Source organism: Gracilinanus agilis, chromosome 2, assembly GCF_016433145.1.
Source record: "Gracilinanus agilis isolate LMUSP501 chromosome 2, AgileGrace, whole genome shotgun sequence".
NCBI classification, from domain to species: Eukaryota; Metazoa; Chordata; class Mammalia; order Didelphimorphia; family Didelphidae; genus Gracilinanus; species Gracilinanus agilis.
Genome location: NC_058131.1, coordinates 30,886,948 through 30,908,618, shown reverse-complemented (window position 1 = coordinate 30,908,618; position 21,671 = coordinate 30,886,948). Strand labels below are relative to the sequence as shown.

The 21,671-nt window shown below is 41.3% G+C and overlaps 1 protein-coding gene across 1 annotated transcript in view; it reads right to left on the bottom strand.

Moving 5' to 3' along the window:
- ALMS1 (ALMS1 centrosome and basal body associated protein) overlaps window positions 1-21,671 on the bottom strand; it is a 105,414-nt gene that overhangs the window by 49,911 nt on the left and 33,832 nt on the right. The window contains exons 5-7 of the mRNA XM_044659290.1: window positions 19,131-19,264; window positions 9,723-9,875; window positions 8,347-8,909 (exon numbers count right to left, since the gene is read on the bottom strand). Of these exons, the coding sequence (XP_044515225.1) occupies window positions 8,347-8,909; window positions 9,723-9,875; window positions 19,131-19,264 (850 nt within the window). The remainder of the gene's footprint in view (window positions 1-8,346; window positions 8,910-9,722; window positions 9,876-19,130; window positions 19,265-21,671) is intronic.

Below are 21,671 nucleotides of genomic sequence, written 5' to 3'. Positions count from 1 at the left end.
AAAGAAACCTTTCAGGAGGAATTAAGATGATCTTTCCTTAGAAACAGAATTCCAGATGATGAAAGCACCAGGATGGACAAAGGGAAAGGGTTGAATGTGTTCCATAGCTAAAGTCCCTGCATCTCCAATTCTTCTATGACAAGATATAAACAATAAAATGTTACAAAAGTTCCGAGGAAGTGAGGCTCACTTTCTGCAGCAGTGTTGAGAAAGATCTTTGTAAACTTTGAAGAGCTAAATAAATGGGAGTGATTATTATTTTTCATCAAGAATATGGCACTGGGCTAGGATTTCAACGTCATGGGCATTTCAGTCAGTCAGCAAACATTTATTAAGGATTTGTGCTAAATGCTCAGGATACAGAGGAAAGGGGAAAACTATCCTTCCTATAAGAAGCTTACAATCTACAAAGGTTCTTACAAGATAATAGCATATATGAGGAGACCTGACAAAGGAAGGCACTATTAAGTGGGGCACCTAGAAAGAAAGGGCCTCCTGTAGAATGTGGTCCTCAACCTCAAGTCCTACAGGAAACAAGAGCACGAGCATTTATTAAGTACCAACTAGATTTCGGGCACTGCGCACACAGGGATACTGTCTTATAGAAGGTAGGATTTTAGGTGGTACCTGAAGGAAGCCAGGGAACAGGAATCAGATGATAAGGAAGAATATTGCAGGCATGGGGGAGAACAAGTGAAAATACTAGGATTCTGGAGATTCCTGGTTGAGGAAAACAAGATGGTCAGTACTGTGGGAATTAAGTGAACCATGCTGACTCCACTTTGTGTCTCAATTCTGGAGATAGCTCAATCTCCTTTCTATTCAGTTACAGGTCTAGTTCAATTTTTTTCTTGTGAGAAAACTTAAATGTACTGTTTGAACCTAGCCTGGCATGATTGTGAAGCTGGGCCATCTCTCTCTGCTGCTTCAAAATCCTGGACTAAGGATTGAGGTGATGCTGACCAGAAACCCAATCAGATCTGAAGTCTGAGGCAAGGAGTTTTTTCACAATTATGCATCTTAAGGAACTCATGTGTGTTATATGAAAACTGGTCCTCCTTTACTGGTCAGTTATTGTTTCCTTGATCCTTTGATTGAATATGGACCCTGGCAGCAGTGGGATGCCTCTTTTTCTGATTTCAGGGAATTGAACCTGTCTGTTCTTTCCTCTCCCAGTTCTCAAAACTCACTCATCCCTCTTCTACCTGGGAAAGCCCTTAATCTTTTCTCCAAAAAGAAATCATATGACTTGTGTCCTGGTTTATCTCCCACTGTTTCCTTTCAACGCATACCACCTCCCCCCCATACTCAAGGTCCAGTACCAACTGAGGTCTGTTCCAATTTGTTAGGCAATTGGCATGCATTGCTTAATAAATCAATTTATTTGGGAGGTCAACCAGCACTAATGTAATGTCAGAAAAGAGGTAGGCTAGAAGAATGTGAGAGAAGAGAAGTGAAATGAGGGGGTTATTATGCTGACAAGGAAATTCAAAACACACACAGAGAAAAGAGAATGTCTCAAAAACATCACTAAGCAAAACCTAAGAAGAAAACTGTGCTGAGGTCCACGTGATTTTCTAGAAGCATTAAAGCAATAGGCAAAGAGCTAAAACTATTTTAAAAATCAAATCAGAGCAGTACTGAGGAAAAAAAAGGTAAGGGAGAAAGTGATGCATTAGGGAAGAAAGATATGAAAAGAGAAATTTATTTGAAGAAAATAACTCCTTGAAAACTGGAATTGGTAAAATAGAAAGTAATGATTCCACATAAGATGGCAAGAAATAATAAAACACAGTCAAAAGGCTAGAAAAAAACACAGAAAAAAATATGAAATATCTCCTAGGAAAACCGACTCACTTGGGAAATAGATCAAGGAAAAATCATTTTTAAGAATCACTAGGCTACTTGAAAGTCAAGAACCAAAAACGAGCCTAGACATATTTCAAAAATCATAAAAGAAAATTGCCAGGATATCATAGAACAAAAGGGCAAAGTAGAACTTCAAAGAATATACTAGGGAGCAGCTGGGTAGCTCAGTGGATTGAGAGCAGGCCTAGAGATGGGAGGTTCTAGGTTCAAATCTGGCCTCAGACACTTCCTAGCTATGTGAGGTAAGTCACTTATCCCCCATTGCTTAGCCCTCACTGCTCTTGAAGACTGCCTTGGAAGCAATACATAGTATTGATTCTAAGATGGAAGGTGAGGGTTTTAAATATATATATTATTATTAACTTATTAATAAACAAAATAAAAATAAATAAATGAGATGTTGAATGTGTGTTTGAAATGTGTGATTTAAATATTTAAATATGCATTTTCACTTATTTTTATTTATTTATATGATTTTACTTATATATTTTATGTAATGTATATAACAATATATAATTTATATATTATTATATAAATATATGTGTGTATATACACATACATATCCACTAGTTAGTTTCAAGGAGAAAAAACAAAAACTTCCAGAAATATAGCCAAAATTCCAAGTTAAGGGAGGACATTTTGTAAGCAGCTAGAAAGAAAGAATTCAAGAACCAAAAAGCCACAACCAAAATCACACGAGATTTAGCAGCCACCACCATAAAGAACTGGAGAGTTTGGAATATGATATTAATAGGCAAAGGATCTAGGCTTATAAAAATTACATACCCATCAAAATTCAGTTTAATCCTACATTGGAAAAAATTGAGGATTCTAAGCATTCCTGATGAAATAACTAGAGGAAAGTAGAAAATGAGACACAAACACAGGAGTCAAGAGAAGCATAAAAAAGGAAATATGAGTGCAAAATATTATTAGAGATTAACCAAGATTAAACTATTTCTATACTTATATGGGGAGATGCTACATAGCCCTTCAGAACTTCAGCATCACCAAAGGTGAGTAAAAAGGTGAGGGCCCGGGTGTGATTTTGAGATGTCTGAATGATCCCAAAAGAATAGCAAGAGTGAAGATGAGAAAAAGAATTACATTAGAAGGGAAAAGGGAGAAGAAAAATGGGGAACATTTTCTCACATACATGAAATGCCCAAGGAGGAGTTTCTACAATAAGAAAAAGACACTGAAAGGGAATGAGCAACCCCTGAACTTCACTCTAATCTGAACTGATTAAAATTGAAAGACTACATCTATTTCTACCATTCCTTACAAAAATATATCTTACTCAACAGGAAAATAAGGAGAAAAGGGATTAAAGAATGGGGAAGAAAAAGAAGGAGGAAGGATTAAGGGGATACCAACTCTCAAAGAGGGGGCAAGCCAAAAAAAAAAAAAAAAAAGGAAAGGAAAAGTATAATAGAATAGAGGGAAATGCACAATTAGCAATTAGAACTATGACTGTGAAGGAGATGAACTTACCCATAAAACAGAAGAGGACAGCAGAATGGATTAGAAACCAGAATCCAACAATAGACTGTTTACAAGTATTACATTTGATGTGGCAACTAGATGGTGTAATGGATAGAGAAAAGGCCTCTGGAGTCAGGAAGACTCATCTTTCTGAGTTCAAATCTAGGCTCAGAACTTCATAGCTACGAGATCCTAGTCAAGTCTGCCTCAATTTCCTCATCCTCTAAAATGAGCTAGAAAGGGAAATGGCAAACCACTCCAGTATCTTTTGCCAGGAAAACTCCAAATGGGGTCATGAAGAATTGAACACACACAGAAACAACTAAAAAACCAACCACATTTGAAAAAGAAAGATACACACAGAGTTAAAATGCTGGAGAAGAATGCTGATCTCAGACAATGCAAGAACAAAAATAGATCAAATTTTAAAAGATAACCAGAAAAATTATACTTTGATAAAAGGCACCATAGACAATGCATTAATATAAATTTGAAACATATTTGCATTAAGTGGTATAGCATCTTAAAGGTTAAATGAGTTAAAGGAAAAACCAGTAAAACTATAATACTGTGGGACTGAAATTTACCCCTCACACACTTAAGATTAAATCTAACAAAAAATAAGGAAGTTAAGAAGATGAATAGAATTTTAGAAAAGTTAAGATATGACAGACTTCTGGAGAATATAGAATGGGAATTGAGAAAAGTTTACCTATTTCTCAGCTGTGCATGGAACTTTTACAAAAACTGACCAAGTGCTGGGCATAATTACCTCAAAAACAAATAGAGAAAAACAGAAAAATTTAATGCATCTTTTACTAACAATAATGCAATAAAAATTACATTCAATAATGGGCCTTTGAAGCAAATATTAAAAATTAACTAGAAAGTAAATAACAATCCTAAAGAATGAGTGGGTCAAAAATAAATCATGAAATTAGAGTTCTGGAAAAAAGCTGAAACTAGAGAAAGAGGAAAGAATTATCTGCCCACAGATGCTAGAAAAGGAGAGAAGAGGCTACCCTAGACAGAAACTTAGGGAACAAGCACGATTAGATATGACAGGAGACTAAGCTAGGACAAAGGTAAAAAAAGGGATAGGGGGGAAACCACAGTAAAATCAGCCCTTAGGGAACTACATTATTATTTCTTCCACTCCTGATATTCCTTTTCTGTTAATGGTCCCACCACACTCATAACAGCCCAAGCTATTCCCTGAGGCCTTTATTGTCCTTCATCAAAATGTCTCATCCCCTTACAACCCCATCTTTGCCAGGAGGATGTTCTAGAAAAAAAAAAAGTGAGCTTGGAATCAGTTCTGACAAAACTACTAGTGTGAACTTGGTCAAATGTACTATGAAAATGCTATCAGCAATCTTTATTATTAGTCCAAGGAGGCCACTACCGTCTCTGACTAAGAGAGAATACTGAAATACTGGAAAGAGCCCTAGATTCAAAGTTGGAGAAAGAGTTCAAATTCTGGTTCGGTGGGAAGAACTACTTGAAATCAATGTCACCTCCCTACAACTCAGATCACCAGATTCCCTCTTCAGTCATGGGGCTGAACGACAAGGAGGGACCCTGAGCTATAGCAAGCCACAAACCCTGAATGAGATTTCAAGTCCCCCACTGGGGTGAACAGAAAAAAGTCCCACCTGGCCAGATTGAACCTTATTTCTTCATCTAGATATTGGAATCCAATGATCAGGGAGGGCCTGAAAAATTATTACATCCACCTCTTCGTTAGGAATTCACCAATTAAATGTCATAGGGAAGATGAAATAATGATGTTGAATGTCATTGTCTTTGATGACGAAAAAAGATCACTGACCAACTAATTTACTGCTTATTGCTGGCCTGATCAACATATTGATTTCCCTACCTGGAACGCAATCTTTCTGAATTTTGAAGAGTCACAGACAACACAGCCAAAATGTAAAAAACTGACCTTCCAGTCCAATAATAAGCTACATACTTCCTCCTCCAGTCATCAAAAACATTATTTTCAGCATCATTCCCTTGCTCTAAATTCCATTGACTACAAAATAAAAGACAAACTACTTATTCAAAGTCTCTAGCTAGTAAGAAGTTGAATAAAAATATCAATGACATGGCAACGATCAACAATTTGGAAATAAGTCTTGATCAAGGACACATGTTAAAACCAGGGGAAATGCGCATCGGCTATGGGGGGGGGGGGACAAGGAGGGGAGTGAAGGGGAAAGTAAGAGCATGAATCATGTAACCATGTTAACTTTTCTAAAAAATAAAAAATTATTTGAAAAAATATCAATGACATGTATGACTGGGAAAAAAATTAAGATAGCTAGATGGCACTGTGGACAAATGCTGAACTTGGAATCCAGAAGACTTGAGTTCAAATCCTATCTTGGGACACTTCCCCCTTCTTTATCTAGGTTTCCTCACTTGTACAATGGAGATAAAAAAAGATTCACATTCCAAGGTGATTATAAGGATCAAATCTGATAAGTACTTTACAAAGCTTAAAATGTACAAATACTAGCTATTATTATTAATGCAGTATCTGTCTATTCATATATTTCTGTTGGGTTTACTTTTAAATAATTGCAATGAAAGTTTATTTTCTTGTCCTTGTATTTTCCCCCCAACACCATTTTGTATGTTCCACTCCTCATATCTGCCATTTCTTAAAATGGGATGACAGAATTTCATTAACAGTGATACGCTGCAATTTGTCCAACCATTTCCCAAAAAAGTTTTAAGATAGAGGTGTTGAAACATGGCTCACATTCCAGATGTGATCTGTAGCACTCCCGAATGTGGCCAGAACCAGATTAAAATGTAAATGGAGGGGGCAGCTGGGTAGCTTAGTGGATGGAGAGCCAGGCCTAGAGACAGGAGGACCTGGGTTCCAATCTGGCCTCAGACACTTCCCAGCTGTGTGACCCTGGGCAAGTCACTTGACCCACATTGCCTACCCTTACCACTCTTCCACCTAGGAGCCAATACACAGAAAGTTAAGGGTTTAAAAAATAAAAAAATGGAAATGGAAAATACTAAAAATAAATAAATAAAAATAAGCTACAGCAAAGATAATATTACATTCCAAATTAAGTCAATTTGCAGTCAGCGGCGATCCTCACACATGGGTTAGTGGCCCCTAGTCTTGCTTTCTGAGGGAGAGGGCAGCACTGCTTTAGGCACAGGGGGCATAGAAAGTTGTTCCAAGGTTTTCAATATTTTTCCTTTTTAATAATGTCACAAAGCTACAGTCATCCTAGAAGAATTGCCCCCAGAACAAAGGGCACAACTGCCCACTTTAACATGGCATGGGAGATGCAAGACCAGGCTATGAATCCAGCCTCAATGCTCATTAGCCAAATCATTTATTAGTAAGTTACTTTGCCTCTCAGCTCAGTCAGTCCCCTCTTCTGTAAAAAGAAAATAAGAGTCAACTCCAACAACACAGAATTTTGTGATTCTTGTACTCCCTTTGAGAAATTCATGAGTATGGAGTTGTTTTCCTTTACATTTCATTGATTACTAGAGTTTTAACAATTTTTCAAGTGCTTTTAAATCATATTTACAGCTTTGAAAATTACCTATTCATATACTTTGTCCATTAAAGAAAAAACATTAACCACTCAATCACATGTATTACTTCTGTATTTACCATAACATTTTTGTAAAGTTTCTCTTAATTCTGGATATTGTTTTTGCCATGAAAAATCTTTTTGTTTTTATATAATCAGGTCTACCAATTTTGTCTTTAGTAATTTTTATTCTAGAACTAGTTTTCCTTCACAATTGAGAATAGATTCATTTTTCTTTCACTTGTTTAATAGGTATTTTAAAAATATTTTTAAATCTTTGATTCAGTTGAAAGCACCATTAAGTGCAAGGCAAAAAGTATAGCATTTCACTGAGGGACCTGAATCCTAATTCTGTCATGGGCTTGGATATGTGACTTTGGACCAATGGATGGACCTCAATTTAACTATAAAAAGAGATATTTATCATTATTAATATTAAATATTATTAAAGGGACTAAATGAGCTTTGTCTGTGGTTCCTTCCAGCTGTGCGATTCCTATGGCCGGTCAATCCCACAACCTAAGCTGAGAAGATATCAACTATGTAAACCTATCTTAGAAGTCAGTCATAGGGCAGTAAATTTTTGTTGTGGCTCTTGAATCTGATGTGTGAGGTAGACTCTTATAGGGAAAAAATAATAATAAAGGTGGCTACAATGAAGAAACATAGAAGGCAAAGGGTAGGAAACATCTTAAATAGAGAAATATTCCCTTTTCCTACTCTAGGGTATTGGCAGCAAAAATTATCACAAGATCTGCAAAGGGATACCAGATCCAACTTTGTTGAATGATTCGGGGGTGCCAAGAATTTATACTAGACAGGCCTCAAAATCACAATGTACCAACAATATCATCAGTACAATGGCTAAAAATGAAGTCTCTACCTTTTCCTGAAAGAAGAGAAGAATTGAGAAACTCAACTTGATCATTTTCTAAATGTTTTTTGGATTATTTTTGACTATGTGCTTTCACTGTTTTCCATTTGTCCCTAAAAAACTCACTGACCATTTTTCTAACCAAGCAGAGAGTTCTATAAAATCTTGCCACAGTATTACCCAGAGTAGGGATTTCACTAACCCAAAGTTTGCTGCCATCTTTCACTATGGAATTTCTTGTCCATATTATTTATAAAAAAAAATTCCCTCTAAGAACTTGTTTTAATTTTTTCAACCAAAGAAATTTATTTTATTCTTTGTTTTTTGCTCTCCATTTTCTTAATACCATCGTGACCAGGTTCATGGATAAAATATAAATAACAACTGTTCCCTCTTTATAAAGCTATTAAACCACCTAAAACACTCATTCCTGCCAAAAGAAATGATTTTCCCTTTTGCCCCACAGAGTTTGATCTACTCTACTGCTCTTTATGATGACTTTAATCAGCTTGTCTGGTACTGCCAAGGGTGAGGGCTACTTACCAGTTATCAGTGTTCGGGACTCCTTTCGAATGTGAGTGAGCCTCCAAATCTGAACAATTAACTTGGGTTTGCCTTGAAAAGGATTTCAAAGGCTGGCCGTTCCTGTGAGGTAGACAATCTAAGAACTCTTTATCTGGTAGCGGTAAGGTCGATTCTGGAGGGCACAGCAGCATAGGCATAGGCAAGCAAGGCTTTGAGGGACGTGTGGCCACACTCAGTGAATTCTGAAGTCTTGTTCTAGTGCCAGCATCCATCGTGTGCTGCCTTTTCAGGAAAGTCTCCCCATTCAGCGTGCCACTGCAAGGATTGGGGGAGAGCGTAATCCGAAGATAAGAGATGGCCCTTTTGCTTGAAGAGCATGGAAACGAAGAAGACACTTCTCCGTCTAGAGGTGGGGAGCTTGGACGTACTCTGAAGTCCGCCTCTGCCTCCATGTCTGCTACACGACGTGTGTTTGGCTTCAGCTGACCCTGTTCTGCCACGAAACGGCCATGATGCTGGGAAAGGGGAGGCTGGGAAAGGGGAGGCTGGGAAAGAGGTGGCTGGGAAAAAGGAGGCTGGGAAAGAGGAGGATGGGAAAGAGGAGGATGGGAAAGAGGAGGATGGGAAAGAGGAGGATGGGAAAGAAGAATCTGGGAGAAGCGTCCAGGTGCCCCCTGGCTCTCTCCAGGCAGGACTTCCCGAGGCTGGTACTGTATCATATGCTCCTCAGGGGCAATGCCAGAAGGGAGACCCTGCTCCTTTCCTCCGAGCGACTTGGCATTCAAGCCTCTGCCAAGGTCCCGGGGATCAGCTGGCCAACTCTCCTTGGTACTGGGCTGGGGCTCAGCAGCAGTTTTAATAGCTGGTGTTGCTGGTAATCCTCGGTCTTGAAAGCTTTTTGTGGTGACAGACAAATCAATGGACATCCGATCACGAACTCCTGTGAGCACTGGATCTTTCCTTAGGGAACCTGCCAGGGCTTGGCTTGTAATTGTAGGAGGGCTCTTCGATGCCTGCACGGGCAGTCTCTTGGAGGCATGGGAAGGGCTTTGTGCTCGGTCAGTCTGAACCACAATCAGAGCATCAGAGAAGCCTTGGGAGCTTCTGTAGGTCTCGGAGTAGCCCGAGGATGGATGAGATGAATGACTGATGGGTTCTTGGGAGGACCCCTGGGCAGGTCCCACTGATCGCACCAGCTGTGTCTCTGCCTCTTCATGGAATGGCCTTGTTGCCCCCTTGCTAACATAAAGAGCCTCAGATGTGGAGCTCAAGAATGGCTGGTGGCTTCCTGTCCTAGAAGAGCTCCATGTTTTTGCCTGAGAGCTTTGGAGAGCTGGCTTTTCGTGGCTGGCGAGCTGCACACTCCAAGTTGCTGCTGACTGTCCTTGATTCACCTCTGCAGTCTCCTTAGATCTGAAGCCACGAGAAGGGTTGTCAGATTGGTCATTAGCCATAGTTCTGAAGCAGCCTTTTTCATGAGCTTCAATAAAGAGATGATTACAAAATGTTTCAGGGATATTTCTCATCCCCACCGGGCACGGCAAACCCTAAGAAAATACAAAAGCTTTGTTAAAGTAGCAGCAAACTACTATGTGAAAATCAGTTTATTCTCTAAGATCTGGCATGACTGTTGGGAACATTCCACCACCAACAGAAAAGGTAACACAGGAAAGATAAGAACTCTAAGAGTGCACGGGCTTCAAAAGACCAGGTCCTCTCCTAACACTAGAATAGGGTAATGGGTTACACATTGAGAGGTGGAAAGACGATCATCTGCAGAAGGAAGAAATGCGCGCCCACTAGGCTAAGGGACGCCCCCAAGACCACAGTGTAAGAGGGTTCTACCTCAGCTCCTCTACTCACTGACTCCAAAAAGTGCTTTTTTCACTATGAACCCCACCCTATGGCCTGCTATTAGACAAGACCCTCCACCATCCTTTGAGGTGCTACCAGCAATCCCATCTTTTGCCTTTCCCAAAGGCCCCCCTTTGTCATCTTCATAAATTAGTCACTTTGGCTCTGTCATTTCTATGTTTCCTAAACGGTGGAAGATTAGAACATTCATCTTTTCCATTATGTGAGCACCAGAGGTGCACTGGATTTGAATTAACAGGATTTGGGTTTTAATTCTGACTACCTGTTATAACCGAGGGCAACTGTCTAAGGCCCAATTTCCTCATTTATAAAATGAAGCATTTGGCTTAGAGAATAAAGCACTGTTTTAGGCACCCTCCTGAGAGCTCATAGACAGTATGCCGAGAGAGGCCACAGACTCATGAACTTTGTATTTCATATTATATAAGGGTAAGTTAATCCATCTCCACCACCTCTGGCCTCCTTGCTATGCCCTCGCATACAGAAAAGGCCTCCAGGCTTGCTCTGAGCTGGCCCAAGGACGCAGCGGCCCACTGACCAGACCAGCTCACACTCGCCACAAGATGGGGATCCAAACACCTCCCAAGGCACAGCACCAAGGCAGGAGGCCAGGCAAAATTACTTCTCTGCCATTTTGCCTGAGCTCCATCCAACAGCTAGTTAACACACTCCCATGGCCTCTACTCTACCCAGCTTCAGAATACCAACCCAGGCCAGAGAAAAACAGGCTCCTCCCCACAACCGGCCAGCCATGCCTGCCTGGCCATCCACCCCAACCCTTTCCCAGGGCCCACTCCAGGACCTGCCCGACCCTCCACTGCACTCTCCCAGCCCCTGCTCCTGTCTTCCTCTTGCTCCTCTCCCATATTCTGGCGCTGACTGAGATGTGACACTCCTTCTGGCACCGGTTACAATTTCACCTGTATCCCTGACTCATGACTGTGGTGAACACCAAATACTCCTTAGGTTCCACTGTCACTTCCAGACTATCCTCTGACAAAGGCTCATGGAATCCACATGTAGTGGATGTCTGTTGGGGTGGAGGGGAGGGGAAGGACACAGGTAGGAATACATTCAGAAATGAAGATGATGTGAAAACAAAAGGTTTCTATTAAAATGTGTTCATAAAAAAAAGCCCTGTAAATCACAGATTCTTTTTAACATTCTTTTGTGTCCTGGAGTCCCCTCTGGAAGTCTGGGGAAACTGAGGGAACCCCTTCTTGCAATGTCTTTAAATGCACAAAATAAACTATAAACGATTACAAAGGAAGCCAGATACACCAACACAAAGATGAAATTGTTTTCTCCAGCCCATTCACAGACCCCCACTGAAGTTTATTCCCAGACTCCTGAAGAGGTTCTCCACTGTCAACAGTTTACCTGTTTGTTTTTCCTCTTTTTACCATAAACATGACAAATGGCAAAACACACAATTCCACATGTAAACTAAAAAATAAAAAAGACTACATCTAAAACCACAAACCTCTCCTCTTCCATCATTTCATAATGTAAATATTAAATATGACATTGGAATAACCACCCTTCCTTGCTTGTCATGATCCACTATGGTCTTCCTTCAGCCCTGCTTACCTAGATTTTTAGCAAAGGACTACAAAATCACCCATGCTATTTTTCTGGAAAAGAACAAAAGATATGGGCTAGATAAGTGTACAATTATTTTAGATAAGTCCATACCTTAAGAGCAAGAAATGAAACATTTACACTCAGATTTTTAAAAAGTCAACTTTATACATCCAACATAGGAAGTTATGAAAGACTGAGTTAGCAATCACATAGGATGGGGGAAATGAGAGCTTCGGCACTGTGCATGGGTCAACCATGCCTGGAGCACTGAGTTTGATCATGGCCTCTACACTTTCTGGAGGGACATCAGTAACCACAGACTATTCAGAAAAGAGATAGGGATTGAGTTCATGTGGCATAGGAATGTTAGCCTGGAGAAAAGATTCAAGAGACAAGATTTCAACCAAGAAATGTTTGACTTTCCTAATCATTAGATTGATCTCATATTGAAAGGACGTTGTCTCAGGAGGTGGTCTATTCCTCTCCAATAGGTGGGCTACAAGTACAAGCCCAAAGATCCCTTGTCCAAAAGGTTACAGAGATTCCTACTGATGCCAGGATGAGCTAGATGGCCTATAGGGAATCCTTCTAGAATTCAAGGCAATTCTCAGATTTTATGAAGTCCCTAACAAGGATAAGGCTTACCAACCTGGACCTGTGTGGAGTGAGAAAAGTAGGGAGTTCACTGTGGGAAGAGATGGTAAGAAGAAAACTGACTGGTCCATCTGTACTGCCATTCAATGAAGTCTCTAAAATGAGGCAGGAGCTAGAAGCTTTTAATCGGTTTTAACAGAACAGTGGCACCATTAGCTCAGAGTCTCCAAAGAACAGAGATGTTGGCCTCAGCTAGGATTGAAATGAGAACAATAAGATGAGGTTGGAAGAGTGTCAGGAAAGAAAAGAAACATTTGCCCTTATTACCAGTACCGAGATGTCTGTCAAATTTGTGCTGGAGAGAGCGAGGTAACAGAGCTAAGGTGGGAGGACTCAGTGTGATTACAGCTGGGATGGAAGAAAGGAGGAAAGCAGAAAAGAATCCTCTATCTCATCCCCATCATGTTCAAGGAATGGGATGCCATTAAGGTGACATATGGGGAAGGCTAAGCCTCTATGCATCACATCTTATCTAGCTCCCTGGCAATTTGATCTAACACAGGCTTCTACATTTAATTTTTATGGAGCATTAGAGAGTGGGGGTAACAAAAAGGGAGGGGGCACACTATATCAGTGAATGAGTAACTCTACCTGGCTCCATAAGGGAGCAAAAGGCAGAAATCACAGAGCCAAAATCTGGCCTCAAGTCAGGAAGACTTCCAAAAAGTTAGCTTTCCAAAAGTAAAATGACTTGTTCTCAGGAAACAGTGAGATGTCTTTTCACTACAGGTCTTTGAGCAAAGACATGATGAACTATTGGGTATTGGATTATGTTAGTGAGAATATTTTATCTCAAGTAAGAGTTGAACTAGGCAGCATCTAATCTCCCTTCCAGAGCTGAGCTGACCCTTATGTCAGCCAGCCAGTCAATATTCTGAGCTGAGATTCTGCCACTGTGGGGGTTAGGGGAAGGAGAGGAGAGAAGAGAGAGAAGTAGAGATGGACGGGAGAAACTAAATAGTCAGTCTGATAGGTAATAGATGGTAGACAGAGATGACAGACAAATAGATGAACAGATAGAGCCAGAAGACAGATCAAGATGGTAACAGAGATTATAGAAACAGATAGGAGAGACAGTCAAGAGAGATGGTAGATAAAGAGGAGAAAGATCAATAGATCAATCGATCAATTGGCAGATAAGATAGACAGACAGACGAAGTATTTAGTAAGCACTTACTAACTATGCCAAGCACCATCACTGATGAAATAAGTCCAAGCAAATATAGGATTCCTGATGAAGAAACAAGGAAACAGGACTTTTCTTCAGAGGAATGTGGTGGTGGTGGTGGAATGTGAGACCACTCTCCATTGTACATCATCTTGCCCTGTATGTAGGTATCACATGCGATGGGGCCCATCACCTGTTTCAGGTCTTTCAAAGACCTTCATTCATTATTATAAGCACGGCGTGCCCTCAAATATAGCCTCCCAGTTTCAGGCTTGGGTCTTCCTGGAAAGCTCAGAAAAGGGACCTCAGCACACATGCCTTCCTGGCTGTGCTTTTCCCCTGCCACCCTTATGTCAGCCAGCCAGTCAATAAGCACTGGGCCCTGTGCTTGGTGCTGGGGATACGAAGAAGGCAAAAGATAATCCCTGCTCACAGGCAGCTCCCCCTCCTAAAGGGAAGGCAAAAAGCAAACCAATTTGTATAAACAAGCGACATGCAGGAGAAAAAGAAGATAATCTGCAGAGGGAAGGCAATAGCATTAAGAGGGGCTGAGAATGGTTTCCTTTTGCTAAATGCAGGGGTTCTTAACCTGGGGTCTAAGAACTTTTTTCCCCCACATATTTTTTAACTATTTCAATGGAACTGGCTTCTTTTTTTAATCCTATGTATTTCCCTCTGCGCATTTAAAAACATTCTTCTGCAAACGGTGCATAGACTACCTAGAAGGGTCACAGACTCAAGAAAAGGTCAAGAACACCTTTGCTAGATCCAGAAATTTTATATGAAAAGATAACTGACCACATTTTGCCCTTTAGCCTATGGAGTACAATTAAGAATTGGGACAAATAGGACTATCTAATGATGAAAATTTGGGCATGATGAGAAATGAAGGCTTTTGGATGACTCTCTCCATGAGCAAAAGGAACAAAACCAGTCAGAAAGAGCTAAGAAGAAGCAGAGCCCAGTCAGCAGAGTAGAGGGAACATTTCAGCCTAACTCTCTCAACATTCACCTCCAAACAACTTTAGACTAAAGCACCAAGTGAATTCTGAAGCAGAAATGTTAAGTGAGGCATTTTTCCTGTTCAAAACAACTCAGAACATTGGAAAGAGAGGTCTATGACAATGGGATGGAAGCCAGCCCAGAGCCCACACGGCAGCAACACAAGTCATGAGTCTTGAGGTGGCAGTGGCAGTTCTGGAAGTTGTCATGGCCCCCGATGGGAAGAGGATTGGATAACCAGTCAGAAAGATTACAGAGATTACAGGGGATGTTGGTGCAGACAATAAGTACAGGCCTGGGAGCTCTTTGGCAACTATACTTCTCCCATTACTCAGTTACCAGCTCCCCAGGGCAGAGAGGAGCACAAACATTTGTGGTTGCAAGCAAGCAGGTGTCTTTCCTGGATAATGAGAGAGCGGGAGATGGTGAAAAGAGAATTCATCAATAAAGAAAAAACGTTTACAATCCTACATGAGAATGTATAGTTGCAAGATGATTATGTCAGGGCAATCTAAAAAGAAAAAAATTAAATCCTAAGAAAAAAGAAAACAATGCAAAGCAGAATTGCTGAAATGGAAAAAGAGGTACAAAAAATCCAACAAAGAAAAGAGCTTCATAAAAAGCAGAATTGACCAAATAAAAAAGGAGAGTCAAAAGCTCAAAGAAGAAACAAATTGCTTAAAAATTAGAATTGGGCAAGCAGAAGCTAATGACTTCCCGAGCACTTAGAAGGAGAATCCATAGAGAAAGTTGATTAGGATGACACGACAGGCCAAAAAAAAAAGAAAAAATCGAGTGAAAAAGAGGATGGCACTGAGGGAAAAGGGAAGACAGAGGGAGAAGGGGTAAATTATCTCCCCTAATGAGGTATGAAAAACCTATTACAGTGGAGGGGAGGATGAGGGTGGAAACAGACAATGCTTAAACTTTACTCTCATCAAAACTAGCTCAGAGAGGGAATAATGGCCAGATTCACCGAGGTATAGAATCCTATCTTACCCTACAGAGAAGCAGGAGGGGAATAAAACAATGGAGGTAATAAGGGGAGGAGGAATTGGGGAGGAGAAAATTAAAAGCAAAACACTTATGAGGAAGGAGAGAGTGAAAGGAGAGAGAAAGAGTAGGATCAAAAGGGAAAATAAGATGGAGGGGAACACACAGTTGGTAATAATATAGGAAATTAACACAATGTTCCTCTTTTTTGCTGTCCACCATCTATGTGTAACACAATGTCTGTGTATGTTATATTTTCTTTATCTTGTCCTACCCCCCCTTAAGTTTCCCAGTGTTCTGAAACTCATGGGAGTGTTCCTCAAGTTTGCAGTTTCTAAGTTGTTTCAGAGTTTAGACATGACCAAAGCCTTTCATACGGAAACATTTGGGACAGGGACTCAAGTTTGTAACTATAAGTTTTAGGAATTTTCCCAGAGGAACCTAACCTCTTTTAACTTTCTGAATACTGGCTATTAGAGCTATTTAGAAAAAGCGGGGAAATGGGTGATTTTGGCTACATTAGAAAAGAGTGAATTCAAGATGTATCTTTATGTATATAAAGTTGCTTGGGGAGAGGGATTTCTCTACTCTTCATAAGGAGAGACTGGTATCTCTCTTCTAAAGGGCATCTAACTTTCACTAATTTTCTAAAAGAAGTTGCCAATCTACGATTACTAATACTAATACATGGTGGAGGATACTACATGATTTTAACCTGCACATTATCAACTAAAAAATTAATAACTTTGACAAAGTTGCAGAATAAAAAATAAACCCACTCAAATCATCAGCATTTCTATATTTTACCAACAAGAGATAGAAAGAAAAATTCCATTTAAAATAACTAGACAAGGGGGCAGCTGGGTAGCTCAGTGGATTGAGAGCTGGGCCTAGAGACGGGAGGTCCTAGGTTCAAATCCGGCCTCAGATACTTCCCAGCTGTGTAACCCTGGGCAAGTCACTTGACCCCCATTGCCTACCCTTACCACTCTTCCACCTATAAGTCAATACACAGAAGTTAAGGGTTTAAAAAATAAATAAAAATTAAAAAAAAAATTAAAATAACTAGACAATATAAAATACCTGGAAATACACTTGCCAAGACAGATACAGAAATTATATGAAGAAAATTACAAAATACTTTACACAAATTCAGATCTAAACAATTGGAAATATATTAATTGATCATGAATAAGAACAAGCTAATATGATAAAAGTGACAATCCTACCTAAATTAATTTACTTGTTCAGTACCATACCAACCAAACTATCAAAAAGTTATTTTATGGAACTAGAAAAAATAATAACAAAATTTATCTGGAAGAACAAAAGGTCAAAAATATCAAGGAATTAAGTAGTACCAGATCTCAAACTATACTATAAAACAATAATCATCAAAACAATTTGGTGGGGACAGCTGGGTAGCTCAGTGAATTGAGAGCCAGGCCTAGAGACAGGAGGTCCTAGGTTCAAATCTGGCCTCAGACACTTCCTAGCTGTGTGACCCTGGCCAAGTCACTTAACCTCCATTGCCCACCCTTGCCACTCTTCTGCCTTGGAGCCAATACACAGTATTGGCTCCAAGACAGAAGGTAAGGGTTTAAAAAAAAAAAAAATTGTGGTCGCTGGGTGGAATAGATTAGGTACACAATACACAGCAGTAAATGACCATGGCAATCTGGTATTTGATAAACCAAAGATCCAAGCATTGGGGGTAAGAATTTATCATTTGACTAAAGTTCTGGAAAGTAGTTTGATAGAACCTTGGCAAAGACCACTATCTCTCATCATACACCTAAATAAGCTCAGGTTGGGTACATGATTCAGACAAGAAATTGGATATCATCAATAAATTAGTACATGTCAGATTTATGAATAAGGGAAGAGTTTATGACCAAATGGAAGAGAAAGAAAAAATCACAGGAGGTAAAATGGATCATCTTGATTACATGAATTTTATTTTAAAAGTTTTTGCACAAACAAAATGCAATGAAGATCACAAAGAAAGCAAGAAACTGGAAAAAATTGTTCTTTAATAATTTTTTTAAAAAAAGAAAAAGTTGTGAAAAGCAGGCTTTCAAAAATAAATATTTTGTGCCCCTCCAGCTACTGAATGGTTCTTCCCAGATGTTCCACCCAGAAGAAGGGTCCTGACCAGCAATCCTTAATTCTCCAGATTTAACCACTATTCCTCCCCTATCCTCCACTTTTCAGCTCCTTTTTTCCATGGTGGCTTCTCCCATAAACATGTTAAGATCCTTGAGGGCAAGAATTGTCCTTCTAGGAGATTGGGGGTGGGGGTGGGGAGCACATTTGTATTTATAATTCCTGAACTGCATATATGTTGAGTAACAACCAGAAATCTGAAAGGAGCTGTCTGTGATGCTATGCCTCAAAGAAAACTGAAACCTTCAACTTCACCAAGTGAAACAAATGCAATCTAAATCCACCACAAACTGGAGCTTCACCTAGTACTAGAGGAATTAATAAATGCCAGAAAAAGGTTGGTACAGGGCAGTCCTGAAAGCAGCACAGATCTTGGAGTCCAGCTCCAGGAGCTCCAATGATGCCTCTTTGTGGATTGAGATCAGCCCCCTACAGCGGGGCTCCCTCACACAATCCCGCCACAAGGGGCATCCCCCCGCCATATTCCAGGCACTCAGAAGGGCTTCCTCTGTGCTCCTCACTGCCCTAAGCACTGGGGACAGAAATTGCAGCTAAAACAACAGTGGCTGCCTTTAAGGAGCTCACATTCTAATGGGGGGAGCTGAGGAGTTAGAGAAGTGTTGGGGCTTCCCCACAATGGGGATACTGGGAGGAGCCAAGAGGAGAAAGCTGCTGAAGCCTAGTGACACAGGAGCAGCTAGACATGGGGGAATGAGAGATGGTCAGTCTGGGCTGCTCTTACCCACTATGAAGATTCTGGGAATAATGTTGATGATGCAAGTATTTCCACAGAATGTGCTGTGTGCCAAGCCCTGAGCTAAGCATTTTACAAATATTCTCTCTTTTGATCCTCACCACCACAAACCTGGGAGGCACCATTATCACCCCCATTTTATAGATGAGGAAACTAAGGTGAAAAGAGGTCAAGTGATTGCCTGGGATCCCACGGCTAGTGAGTTTCTGAGGCCAGACTCAATGCCAGGCCTTCCTGACTCTAAGTCTGGCACTGCACCAGTTAGTGCTAGATGTGAGTCCAGAGCTCAGCCCAAAGGCCACCTCCTTCAGGATGCCTTTCAAGGGTTCTGTAGCCACCAGTAGCTGCCTCACCCCTACCCCCAATGACACTCCACCTAGTTGGTGCCCTCCCTCCCCCAAGACTTCCCATGAAGTGTCAGCTCACTGCCAGTAGCCAAGGCTCTCCCCTTTGCTTGTCCCCTTAGGGCCTAGGCCTAAATCCTAATCCCCAAGTCCCTGACAATCAGCCGACCACGGGAAGGGCATTCATATCCATCCCTGGGGATTCAGGGCCAGAGAACCTTCTTTCCCTGGGCCCTGGTCCAGGTCGGGTCCTCCCGCATACCTGGATCATGTCCAGCGGCCTCTCACAGCCAAACAGGCTGGCCTTGATCTCCTCCATCTTCCTCATGTCCTCTTCATCCAGATCTGCCATGAAGTCTCCGTACTTGGAAGCCAGGTTAAACTTGAGGTTCCAGGCTGGGAAGAGAGCAGCACAAGGTGGAGGTAAGAAAGAGCGCCATGAGCACAATGAGGCTCTCAGGGCTTGCCTTTCTCTCATTTTCAATCAGGAGGCGCTCCCTCCCACAGGGCCCATCTCTGGGGGGAAACGGTCATTGCCTGGGGAGCAAACTCTCAATAAGGAGGCAGGCCAACAGGTCTGGTGTCTGCGATGGTTTAAGAAACTCATTCACTAGATGTCTGAGGCAGGACCTGAACTCAAACCTTCCAGATACAAAGACTTCCCACTAGAGCACCAGGGATGTCTTCCCAAGGAAAAAGGAGGTGCTCTGAGAGCATGAGGGAGAATTACCTGAAATGATGGCCCTCTGCAATGATTAACCTTGGTCCTAGAGGAAAAGGGGAGGGGGCAGAGGGAACATGGGACTGATTTGGGGGACATTTTGCATGCCTGTGCTCCTTCCCCTACAGATAGGCCAGGGAGGGGGGAATGTATTAGGAAATAAATATGATCTATGGTTAAAAAACAAAAGTCATCACTAAAACTTAAATAAAATAGACCAAACTGAAGTGAATTAAGGCTTCTATGATGACGTGAGCAAAATACTGATGTTTAAAGGGCCAAAAAGGAATTTCTGACTTTTGCCAGGTCACTCTTGGCCTGTCCTTGTGATGCGCTATTTCCAACCAAAGAGAAAATGTTGTCACAAAACAAGTCACAAAAAAGGATGCTCTCGTCTCTCCCTTTCCTCATTCTATGTGGGATTTATCTCTTCCTATAAGCTGAAGCCCTGTTCCATGAAATTATCCAAGAATGGCATGTGGGCATGAAACATGGGATTCATCTGTTTGGAAGCCCATGACAAACAGTTTGTTTAGTAACCATCTCACTGGCTGTTAAACGAAAATCTTTTTATTTTATTCTATTATCAAAGTCTACAACACTTACTGCTGAGAAAACAGAGGTCAAAGACAAAGCAAATTTGGGATTCTGATCTTCCTTCCAAACCACTAAACTGCAACCTACATTCCAGACTCCCTTCAGCTTTCCCCATCCCTGTCATTGCCATCACGGCTTCGACAAAATGAACATTAGATCAGGCCCAGAGACAGGAGGTCCTAGGTTCAAACCCGGCCTCAGCCACTTCCCAGCTGTGTGACTCTGGGCAAGTCACTTGACCCCCATTGCCCACCCTTACCAATCTTCCACCTATGAAACAATACACCGAAGTACAAGGGTTTAAATAAAAAATAAACATTAGATATTCAAAACTGCAAGACTGGGGGTTTCGGGTTAAGATGACGGCAGAGTAAGAAGCAGCTCTTAACCTCTCCTGACCGAAACACAAAAAACTCCTCAAGGGGACATAAAAACAAGTCCAGACGAACGGAGGAACCCCACAACAGGGCACAGCGTGGAAGGTACGTGGAATCGAGGCATTTCCATGCTATAAAGGGGTGAAACAGCTCTCACTAAATCGCGGGCTGAGCAACCACCCCACCCCCACCCCATCCACATACACCACCTATAGCGCTGAAGCCAGTTAAAAAGAAATAGAGCAAGTTTGGGGCACCCATCGAGTTATTGGCAGCTCCGGGGCCTGTTCCTGAGAGCAGCAAGATTTGGGACCCCAAAAAGCCAAAGAAGGCACCCGAATTCTGAGCGCGGGCTTAGGGCACAGAGCGCGGGAGCAGAGCTCAGGCTAGTTCAGAGCTCAGGCTCCGCGGAGGCATGGGTGGAGGCAGACACAGCCACGAGCTAAATCTCTGAAACCCTGAGTGGGGAACCAGCGTACGCGGGTATACGACTGTGGAAGCAGCGCCTGAGACTTGTAAAAAAACCTCCGGCAGAGGATCAAGCAAGGGGGTCCACCAGTGGGCTTGACCGCGGACAGACCCTGAGCGCGAGGATAAACCTGAGAAGCTGCTGGGCTAACCATGGCTACCCAGTCTCAGGAAGTTCAGAAGAGAAAGATTAACAACAAGAAAAAGAAGTCTTTAACACTCGACAGCTTTTACACAGAGAAAAGCCAGACAACCGAGCAAACAGAGGAGGAGAACAAACAAGCATCCGGACCCTCCTCAAATAAGGAAAACTCCTCACAAGCTATGGAAGAGTTCAAAACTGAGATTTTGAGGAAAATGGAAGAGATCTGGCAAGAAAATAACAGTTTAAAAGGTAGGATCTTGCAATTGGAAAGTGAGGCTCAGAAACCAAATGAATTGATAAGCAAATTGAACACCAGAAATGACCAGATTGAAAAGGAATACCAGAAGATTATAGCCGAAAACCGAAAGATTATAGCTGAAAACCAATCCCTAAAGGCCAGAATTGAGCAATTAGAAGCTAATGATCTCTCAAGACAACAAGAACAAATAAAACAAAGTCAAAAGACTGAAAAAATAGAAGGAAACATGAAATATC